Source organism: Sturnus vulgaris, chromosome 1 (assembly GCF_052056855.1).
Source record: "Sturnus vulgaris isolate bStuVul1 chromosome 1, bStuVul1.hap1, whole genome shotgun sequence".
In the NCBI taxonomy this organism is placed as follows: Eukaryota; Metazoa; Chordata; class Aves; order Passeriformes; family Sturnidae; genus Sturnus; species Sturnus vulgaris.
In genome coordinates this window covers 39,258,746-39,269,990 of record NC_142243.1, presented here as the reverse complement: position 1 = coordinate 39,269,990, position 11,245 = coordinate 39,258,746, and the positions used below count along the sequence as shown (strand labels likewise).

At 43.3% G+C, this 11,245-nt stretch overlaps 1 protein-coding gene across 2 annotated transcripts; it reads right to left on the bottom strand.

The window, feature by feature from the left end:
* Nucleotides 1–5,215: 5,215 nt before the first annotated feature.
* Nucleotides 5,216–11,196, bottom strand: RPL15 (ribosomal protein L15). Of its 2 annotated transcripts, none has more exons than XM_014887287.2 (4): nt 11,081–11,196; nt 9,494–9,675; nt 7,987–8,123; nt 5,216–5,942 (listed from the first exon to the last, which is right to left on the bottom strand). In XM_014887287.2, exons 2-4 carry the CDS (start codon nt 9,663–9,665, stop codon nt 5,637–5,639), a joined length of 615 nt encoding a protein of 204 aa, XP_014742773.1. In that variant the 5' UTR covers nt 9,666–9,675; nt 11,081–11,196; the 3' UTR covers nt 5,216–5,636. The 2 variants fall into 2 exon arrangements, with proteins under 2 accessions (XP_014742773.1, XP_014742772.1); XM_014887286.2 differs by having other exon boundaries at nt 9,494–9,678; nt 11,081–11,180.
* Between the last annotated feature and the right edge of the window lie 49 nt (nt 11,197–11,245).

Here is an 11,245-nt window from a genome sequence, read left to right as displayed (position 1 = left end):
TAGCCTCAGGAGTCAGAACAGTTGATCAGTTTTTCACCCTGATTTCATTTCTGTTTTCCTTCTCAGCAACATAAATCCTAAATCTAAGAGTTGGGTTTTCAGTGTAACTTACAGTAATCAACTTATTTTGTTTCCCATTGATATAACTATTGCTTTAAAATTGCTGTTTCAAATGGACAGCAATCACCTTCCCAGCACAAATCATTGGTCTAAAATGAAAAACTTAATGTCTTACTAGTCTCTGCCTCTTAAGAAAGGACTACCAGGCATCTATCAGAAATAAAACTATTTAGATTAAGACTGGGGACTAGATTCTACAGATTCAACGGAATCAATTGAATCAAGTATTTCTTTAATTCTATTTTAAAAACCCCAAACCTCAATAAAGATCCTTTTACTTGCACACTGACTTTTCCTGTGTAGCTGAATCTTACTGTGTGTCTTTTTCTCTAAGAAAGATCTTAAGCAGATGCTCTCCAACAACACCCGTAGCAGTAACTTGTGAAGTGAAAATAATAGAAAACTTTCTGTTTTTCTTAAAAGATTTCACTAGGACTTTGTTTAACTGTGTCTTGGCAAAACCACTTTCCAAACAGTTGCAAACAAAGCAACTTATAAAACATTATTTTTATATATTGCTCTGAAAGAACTGAAAACACAAAGCTCAAAACACATAATTTATAAAGGTTGCATAACTTGCTATCTAAACTTACCTGACTAATTGTGAAACCCATGAGAGAGGCAGGTGGATTGTAACAGCAGATGAGTTGAAGGGCTGCGATTCTCATACAAGGAAAGGGTTCAAATAATTGCTTGTTAGTCACAGAAAAACAATGCTGCAAGAAAACTGTATGAATAAATGAATGAGTGAACACTGGACTAATGAGCTACTTCCTCTCTTGGTGGATGAGCTCTCAGGGGATGACGACTCAGCTACACTCGTGAACACAGTGCAGAGTTAACAGGGTCTTGGTTTCTGCCTGCTGCTCTATTGACACACAACCTGATGACAAGGCCTGTGACATGGGGGGCCTGAGCACTGGACACAGGACATTTATTTCACTGCAACAGCTGAGAAGTGTCCTCTTGCTCTGCGTTTGGTGAAGTGCAGCCACTGCCTGGTGTTTCAGGAAAGCAGACAGATACCAGAGACACAGGCTGAGCTATTCTGAGGAGCCGTAGGTTCGTTCAGCCACGTTTATACTGTAGGCAGTGCCCCATACAGACCTGGCTGATGAGCCCTGAGGGACCCTGGCTAGCTGTAGACTCCTCTACTCTTCTACTAGGTGTTCTGAGCGGCACCCGGGTACTAATAAGCGCCACTGAAAGCCAGCTTACTTGTGCTCTTCTTTTATTTTTTTTTTTTTTACTTCTCGTCCGGTTTCCCTCCCCCGCCGCCCCTCTCTTTGATGGGCCTCTCCATTCCTGTGTTTCCAAGTGAACTCCTCAGCTTGCACATGGACAGCCAGCTTGGGTCCAGAGGCATTCCTCTGCTGGTCTTATGCAAGGAGATACAGACTGCAAAACCCCTGTGGAGTCAGCTAGGGTCCATACTAACTAGCAAGGGTTTTCCCAAAGCCCGACACCAGAAGTGCAGGGAGACCTGAGCAGGCTTGGAAGAAGGGTACCTACCATTTGAGAGAGCAGTGTCAGCCAGCACTGGTCTTATCAGAGCCAGGCTTAATTTAATCACTCATCTGCTCTCTGATCTCTAGGATACCCCTGCTCTCCATTCTGCTGAATGATGGAGAGATGACAGTATTTAATAAGATTGAATGTCATCTTCATTACAATAAGAGCCTTTAATTATATCATTGAACATCATTTGATACCAAAGGAAAGCATGCTCTCTTAAATTTCAGGCAGTGACAAGGGGTCCAGAAGAACTGGGTTCCAGTCCTGGCTTTGCCAGAGGCCCATTAGGTAAGAGCAGGACAGCTACTGAATTAAAGGTTGTGTAAGCAGTGTAGCTCAGACACTTCCTAACTGTAGGGAGCGAGGCTCTGCAACCTAAACACTCTGTGTGTAATTATTAAATTGAAGCTGATTCAGAACCTTGACACATAAAGAGAACAACCTACAGGCTCTCTGTCCTTTCATACAGCTTTACATTTCAAACAATTACTTTAAAAGGATTGGATCAAAAAGTTGGTGGTTGCTCAAAGCCCCAGATAAGAGCATTCAATTCAAATCCAAATTGGGTTTTTTTGTGGCTGCAGCAGTGTTTCTATCACTCTGAGTATTTTGGCTTGATGCTCTCCAAACTAGACTTATGTCTGCTGGAAAAGAAAAGAGATGTACAAAAATATGGTGTTTTTTCCCAGCTTGGAGAGTGAGTAGATAATAGAGTAGGAATCAGGCTCTATTTTTAGAGCCTAGCTTTTTAATTCATTAGCTGTATGGAACTCTTCACAGGCAGTCACTTTTCTCTACTGGGTCAAGGCTAGAGAACAACTGCTGCATTACAAGGACAGAGATAAGTGAGAAAGTCGAGCTATAACTCTCCTCCATCACTAATTACTTCATTCTAAGGCCTCCACAAAAATCACCAGTGAAATTCCACGACCCTCTGCTGCAAGAAAGAAGCCAACTGCCTCCTCCACCAGCATCTGTGCCTTTCACAGGCATCATGCCAGTGTCCCTCTCCCAGCAGCACACAGCTGCCTCAGGGAGATTCCCAGTGCTTTGGAGACAAAGCAAGGAAACAATTACACTCGATGTCGATTACTGAGTCCCTACTTTTCAACCTAGCTAGTGTTGCCAAGTAATGAGCACTTCTATTAGCTATGTGGAAGGGAGTTTACTACTTGGTTATTTAAAGAACATCGTAAATCACACAATCTGTTTTTACACATCCCACCCTTGGGGACAGAAATAGTGCCCTTGCCAGGTCCTCACCTTGTAACAAAACCTGAGTAATTAGCTAATCTAGGCAGCTGACACAGAAGTGAAATCCAGCCTAACAAAAGCTTACAGTCAACTATTTTCAACAGCAGCTAAAACCAGGCTGAACCAGGCTGGTACTGTACAGCGCCATTTCCCTGCAGTTTAACTCTGGTATTCATTCTGTCTTGCCTAGAAACCAGACAGCTCTTTTAATTACATGCAAAACATGCCTGCTCAGACTGAGAAATGATCAGTCCTGCAAACAGAGCCAAGTAGATGGCTTGGAAACAGATTACTAGATTCCTCTATGTCTTAATAGATTTGCCTAGTGAAATTCCTGAAGCTTCCTCTTCCCTCCCCCTGCCCTCCTTCAGCTACACTGTTTCAGGCAGACCCTTAGTGTCTGAACTCAAGTTACAGCCTCTCACTAGGACCGTCACAGATGACTGGTTTCTACCACAATCTCAAGGAACACAGACTACTTGCAATCTCTTGAACTTGCATAACAGGTTCAAGAATCAAGTAGGAAAGGCAGAGATCACATAACCTCTCCCTAACCCTGACTTCCCAAGCCAACAACCTCAAACAAAAAAGCTTTTCCTCAATGTTTTGCCTTTTTAAAATAAAGACTTAAATAAAATATAATTTGTCTTTCCACTTTACATGAATTCTGCACAGCAATGTCCCTTCAAACCCAAAATCCTGTCTTAAGAGCACGAGACACTTCCAGTGTGGAAAGACACTAAGGAAATCTGGCTTCTCAAAGACTTGGAATGAGCTGTACATACCCAGAGCATCCTCTGAAGGCATCACCATTTGTTTCAAATTCCTTTACCGGTCTGCTAGATACCATGCCCTTTTAGATACATTGTCATCAGCGGTTTTCAATAAACTTCGGAGGGGATAGTATTTTCCCTCTTATTTTAAAGTTCAAAGAATTACAAGACCACAAGGGCCAACCTAAGGCAGGTCTCACTGAAGACACCTGCCACATGCTGCAAGGTTTGAATGCTGGCAAAGGACACAGCATTAGTGCTGACTGCCTGCTCCATCACCTGTTGTCACCCTCCTGCATCAATGGCAAGGGACCCAAACAGCTTAACAACCCCTAGCACAGTATCATCAGTCTTGAAGTTGTTGCCTTAAAAAAAAACAAAAAACCCACAACAAAAAAACCCCCATAGATTTGGGTTGAAGGAACCTTAAAGATCATCTGATTCCAAATCCCCTGCCATGGGCAAAGACATGATCTTTTTCTAGACCATGTTGCTCAAACAGACAAAAGAAATTCCAAAGGAATGGATAAACTTGGCCATACTGGCACTACGTGAAGCCATTAAATCTACAAACCAGACAGATCAGCCCCCTCTCTGCAATAACCCCCCTCCATGCTCAGGAGACCTCACTCATCAAATTTGCTCTGAGGAACTTCCACTTCCTGCCCTATACCATCACAGGACTATCTTTCAAGAACACCAGTGATACTTCAAAGGAGAGGCTAAAAAAATCTCTCAGCTTTAGAGCATGTAGCTTTAACACTTTAAAGCAGATTATTTTGCATTTTTCTTGTTTGAACCAAACAAAACATATAATCAAAGAATTGCCACCTTGAGCTGTTCTTCCTGCCTAAATGTGTCTTCTTCAGACTACCACCTCCCTGTAAGAACTTAAACTGGAGTATTAAGTGGATTTCTCAGTTAAAGGGAAAATGTTTTAAGTCTCAGGAAAAAAAAATCCCACATCCCAAGCTTAAGTTCCAGGAAGACACAGCTACTTCTTGGGTCTTCTATCAGTTTCTTTTTCTATCACTACCTAATGGATATAGTACAGAATCTGTGGAAGCTACGACAGCCACCCACTTAATTTACCAGGAACTGCATTTAATCTCTCAGCCTTTATGTGCAAATTGACTTCATGCTGAAAAGATCACACTGTAATTTCACAAAAAGTAGTCTAAATACAATCATCACTAACTGTTACCGAAATGTGGTTATTTCTACCACCTAACTATGCAGAGTAAATCAGAATGCAGCTCTTAAACACAGAGACATGTTTTCTGTTCCGGTGTCAAAACGAAGGTTTAAGAAACTGTCCCCCCTCAATCTTGACAAATCAAATAATACCTACTCTAGAGTCAGTATTTCACTATTCAGCCTAAAACCTTATCATTATTTGTGATGTGCCCTCATTTTTAATACTGTGCACTGCAATAAACAAGCAAGCTTTACCTTTCTATCCAGTGCTTAGTTGATTTAGACAATGTTTGTAGCTGAGAGGCCCAAGAGCTGGTTTGATGCTGAAGAAGTACAAAAAAACAGAACTTGAAAAATAAAATAGCCATTAGTATTTAATTACCTATAAAAAAGTAATGAGCGCTTTCAGTTTACATCTCACTGCACAAGATCAAAGCTGGCCGTCAGTCCAAGCACAGGACAACAGAGATCCCAACCTACAGTGACTAAACAAACTCAGGCCAAGAGAAAAAAGAATATGGACCAGTGCTTGGGCTTTCAATACACATTGCACACATCCTTCCATGTTATCAGAAGTGAAGCCCATCACAGAACTCTACACTCAGGGCCTACTATCTTCACAAGTATCAAATTACATTTTCAAAAGCCTGTCAAAACACGGGAACGTCTGAACTCCTGGAAAATTGTACGCTTATCCACATAACCCAAGAAGCAGCAGAAGCACTGTTAAATTGAACAACCTGCATGACTTTTATTAGACGGCCACGTTTACAAGCATTAGCGGTAGCGGTGCAGCTGCAGGGTGTTGCGCCTCCTCCAGGCCGCACGGCGCGAGCCACCGATGGTGTGGTGGAATTTGTGGCCCTTGCCAAGCCCACGGCTCTTGCGCCCGGCTGACGTCAGCCCACGCATCTCTCTGTGCTTGTGGACGGGCTTGGTGATCCATTGGGTGTCGGGGTTCCGCCTGATGGTCTTATGGAAGGGATCAATCAGGATCACTTCAAAAAACTTGTACGTGGAATCTTCACCCACCCAATACGAGTTCAAGACTCTCAGAGCCCCACAGTGACGGCCAGCACGTTCCTAGTGGAAAAAAATAAATGCAATAAAGGCTGTAAAACCATGGATGCAGGGCACTCTTCACACAAAGATTAACTCAAACATAAAATTTCAATTTTCCCTAGGATAACCTCTTTTCCTATAAAAACTCATTCCCTTCCAGCTGTAAAGAAAAGTAACAGCCGAGAAGAATGCTGTGTTACAAAAAAAAGGCTGTTTGGATTCCTGCATGAAACAAGTTTTAAAGACCATGAGCAGGAAGGTGCTTGGTTGACAAAAGAAAGAACTCTGTGCATACAGAGAAGCACCCAGTCAGTAAAGACACAATGTTAAAAATAATTTCAACGTGACGATTAAAAGCATGAGCTGCACTTGGGGTCACGGAACAATCTTTCGTGAGAAGTTATGAAACACTGATTAATTTGCGCATCCATAGCTACAGGGGAGAAAGAAATTTCTGCAGAGTGTAAGCCTGTACTGGTAGGAGTAAAGGAATAGCTGATGTAAATCTTTGTACAACTGCTGGCGAATTCGTGCTTGCTATTCCGATCCTTGCTTGTGGTTAGGAAGACACAATCTTAGTATAGAAAACAAAGCAAAGCAGAAAATAGCAATTATGCAACTCAATTTGCTTCTCCTGTCAAGAATGCTTCTTATTTTAAACACACTAAGTGTATTTAATTGCACAACTTTATCATCATCATGGAGAAGCATGAACCAATGGACCCTGCTCATTTTCTTACCCAATGTGATCTTAACCTATTTCTACAGGCTTCCCTAAACAGTCCTTGACTATTTTCTGCACATGGAATAGCATTTTTTCAAGTTCTTTTATTCTAGTGTGAGAGCAACACCTGTATGAAATATTAGAACACCAATCACCCTTGACCAGCTTCTGTTTGAGAATGGGAGCTCCAGCTGAGGCTTTGCAGATATTCTTTCCAAAAAGACTGTGTCAGATTCAGAAAATTTCAAGCTAGAACTGAGGGCAAATAACCTCTTCTACAGTTGCCATAAGTGAGCATGTGATTAGCCATCAGGTATCTTCACATATGAAGAGAATGCCATGAGCACTGAAAACAGACTAGCATTTTTAATTCAAACTTATCACATGTGTTTCTTTTAAATAATCATGTCCCAATTATATTTTTTCCCTGAAAAAAAAAATCCCACCATATTCAACTTGCAGAAGTCACTCAGCAATATTTTCGAAGTCCTGAGAACAGAAAAGTCTTCTGCTTCAAGACGGAAAGGCAATGACACTCTCCCTTCTTCCACAATGTCTCACTTGAGAATGCAGCCTGATATTAACTCTAACACACTGAAAAAGGTTTTTTTTGTAAAGGTGAGAACTCTATCTCTTCCGGACTACAACCGTGACAGCAATGAAGCTTACAAGAGCTCATCAAAGTTTACATTTTGAGTATTTCAGTAACAAGATTTCACCTAAAAATAAGTTAGTCATCAAGCTGTGTGCTTGTGAGGTACCAGTTTTTTATAAAGAAGCTGAAGACACACTGCCTCCTTCCTGCAATACAGCTAAGCATCTGTAATAGCAGCACTACTACTACACAAACAGGTGCTACAGGCTTCAAGACAGAACTCCCGGGTACTTGGTGAAAGGACCATCACGGTGATCAGCTGGTGATCTACAGCTGGTGATCCACACCATGCAGCAGGGAACATAGCAGTGGGACTTACTGACAAGTCAGACACCTTAGAACGTGCAAGCTCTTATTTTTCATGCCTAGCTCTTTACTGTGGCTTGGACTAGTTACATGTTTTTCATAACAAATATTGTGGCATGCTTGAGAAATACTAACTTCACTAAACCACTCAAGTGGTTCTCATAGACCTCATTTTTAAAGTCTGAATTGTTTTTTTTATTGTCTCAATAGAGCTTTTAAAGACATTCTGCTGCTTTCCTGCCACCATTATTCAAAATCTTACAAAGAACTTACTAACAAAGCAGCTTGTTTGGTTTTGTATTTTTTGTCTCTGAGTATTTTAAGCTTTTACAGACTAAAACTTTCCAACCCAACTTGTGAGCAATAACCAAAATACTCACCTCTGCTACAGACTGAAGACTCCGGGCAAACTTGAGCTGGTTAACACCATGATGCACAGGTTTACCATAGGTTGCACCTTTGGGGACTGGGCGTTTGCGGCCACCACGGCGGACACGGACACGGTAGATAACGTAACCTAAAATAAACAGTGACTTAGGAACTAGAACAATTCTAGTAGCAATCTTCATCCCTGTACTGCATTTCCAGTCCTCCAAAATTTACATGAAATGCTGCAACACAAAGTCATTACACCAATTTTTACCAGAATTTACAACACGAGGTGGATAAATAATATGTTTTTGTTATTTTCATTACAACTGAGTAAGGAAAGTGATATCCTGATGCAACCATTTTTTGGTTCCAAACCAGAGCTTATGACACCTTTCCACTATCCAGTCCCAAACCAACTAAGATCATCTACAGCTATATCGTAATACAATCATAAAAAATCTTCCACCAAAAAAAACCCAAGCAAAACCACTACCCGAACTGCACAGTTCAGACGGCAGCACTCACAAAGCACTGAAGCACAGGCCATCCACAAACCCTGCTGAAATCTGATCACTGAGAAATGAGGAAACTAGACATGAACACTGACAGGAGTGTCAAGTTCTAGCTTTTTATTTTCTTTGCGAATAAACATACTGGGTTTTTAACTGGAATTCCACAAATTACACATGGATGGCCACTTTTCCCATTTCTTTCCCAGACCAGTAATTGTTTTTCAATGACAGTACAAACTCCATCATCCTGCTCAAGTGTATGCAGCTGTAACACAGTAAATGTTACATACAAGCCATAGTATGGCTTGAGTTGCAAGGAACTTCAAAGATCATCGAGTTCCAATCCCCCTGCCATGGACAGGGACACCTTCCACCAGACTAGTTTGCTCAGAGCTCCATCCAACCTGGCCTTGGACACTGCTATGCTGGGGTGTTTACAATTCTTCCGTGCAAGCTGTTCCAGTGCCTCACAGTAAAGAGTTTCTTCCTAACATCTAATCTAAACCTACTCTTTCACTTTGAAGCCATTCCCCCTTGTCCTGTCACTACATGCTCCTGTGCAAATCTCTATTCAGATGTCTTGTAGCTCTTTTCAAGGTGCTAGAAGTTCATAGTTCAGTCACCTGAAAAAAGTCGAGTAACACATGAAAAAACTTGGGCAGAAAATGCACATCCCCCCGTAACATAGGATACTAAAACTCCCGTTTAATTCTGTGGCACTAACACTGCACAAGAAAAAAAAATGGAGGCCAAAGTCCACTTGATCTTCCCCTACCTGAATGGCAGAAGAAGGCACACATGAAAAATTAAGTAAAGTTAAGGGCTTAGGCTGTGGCCACTGCTACCAACTGAGGACATTTACAATATTCTGTTTATTTGATGCAGGACACTTCAGTTTATTGGGGGATACTTCAGTTTCAGACTTTGTTACTCTGCTGTCACTGAAGGAAGCCAATATCACTCCATGGTGAGGCACAGGGACTTCCCCTGTCCGTGGCATTACCTTGCTTGGCCTTGTATCCCAGCCTCCGGGCTTTGTCGGGCCGCGTGGGGCGCGGGGCCCGGTGCAAGGCCGACAGCTGGCGGTACTGCCAGCAGCGCACCCGCAGCAGGAACCGCATCACGTCCGACTGCTTCTTCCTCCAGAGCTCCTGGATGTACTTGTAGGCACCCATGTCTGTCTACCTGCTGGACAGAGAGCTCAGTGAGAACAGTGCACCAAAAACAATTCCCGGCTTAAACATCTTCCAACAGTGGCACTGCACCAAATCACACACAGAACAACACTGAAAGACAAGGAGCTCTCGCTTCTTTGTACCACTGACACATCTGGGAACATGGATCACACCTGGCAGCCTTCAGCATGACACCCTGCAGCCACCACTCCCAGCAGTTTTCCTCCTTTTTATTTACTCTGAAGTCTTAAACTCCTCAACTTAGAAATTTTCAGATGCGTTATGTCTGATACTACCAAACCCAACAACTAACACCTGAAACGAGTTTTACATACAAATCTATCAAGAGCTACAAGACTATGAGGAGCATGGCCTTTACTGTTAACTCTGACTTTAGAAAGGTTTTACTTCTAAGTAAAAGCTTAACAGTTTTATTATTAAGTGGAAGTTTAACAGTTGTTTAGGAAATGAACTGGACTGGGACTTTTGCTTCCTTAGAGCTATTCACGTGGTGTCCCACACCTCAGGAGAGACAAGGCCTTCCTCCACATCCACTGAAACTGGGCTTTAAGCAAAATGGGACGTACTGACCATGCCATACTAAAAAAGTGTCATTGTCCTACTGACATTTATGTTTTGCTCCACAGATGCCCTGTAGGTTTTTTTTAAAGTTGTTTTTAAGAATTGTTTCTCCCGAGCACCAGCGGGGGTAGTTTGAATTGACTTCAGCAGAGCAAGGGTTCAACACAAACTTCCTACAGGTCAAATCTTGTCTTTAAGAAAAGCATGGTTATTACAAACTCCCTGAGTTGAATATGTCTTAAAAGTTGAAGGCATTTCAAAAATTAAGTATTACTTTATTTTTTCATCATGTTTACTGCTATTTTCCTCTGAGGCCTCACGCATCTGCAGCAATCAGCACGTGTGCCTGAACTCTATCAAGCCCCCATCCAAATCACCATCAGATACACGCAGCTCACTTTATTTACATTTAAAAACACGCTAAACACAGTCCGTGTGTGATTTTGGATACCCCTCTTGTTTCGACTTGCCCAGCTATAGCTCATGCATTCCCATCCCCAGCCACTCCATCTTTTCACGGCCTAATGGCACAAAAAAACCTCCACGAACAAACCGCAAATACGGAGCAAACCGGGGCGCGCCGTCTGTCACCGACTTGCACCTGCTCTGGCCTTCCAGGACCACCCTGGGTGTCCCGCTCCCCTCCCCTCCCCGCCCCACCGAGGCGCAGCCTCGGGGTCCTTCTCCACCGCCCTCCCCGAGGCTCCGCGCCGCAGAAGCAGCCCCATCCCACCCGGAGCCAGGCGGGCGCGGCGGTAGGACGGGAGGATGGGCGCTCGGATCCCGGGATGAGCGCGGATTGAGGGAAAGGCCGCGCGCAGACCGGCCCTCACCTGATGGCGCCCAGCGACGGAAAGGAAAGGCCCTATTTCCCACGAACCCTCGGGCCACAACACACTTCCGGCGGCGGCAGCGGTGCCTCCTGGGTAACGTAGTCCGGCGGGGGTGCGGGCCGCGCATCGCTCCCGGCCCGGCCCGGCCCGGCCCCCCGCGCTCGC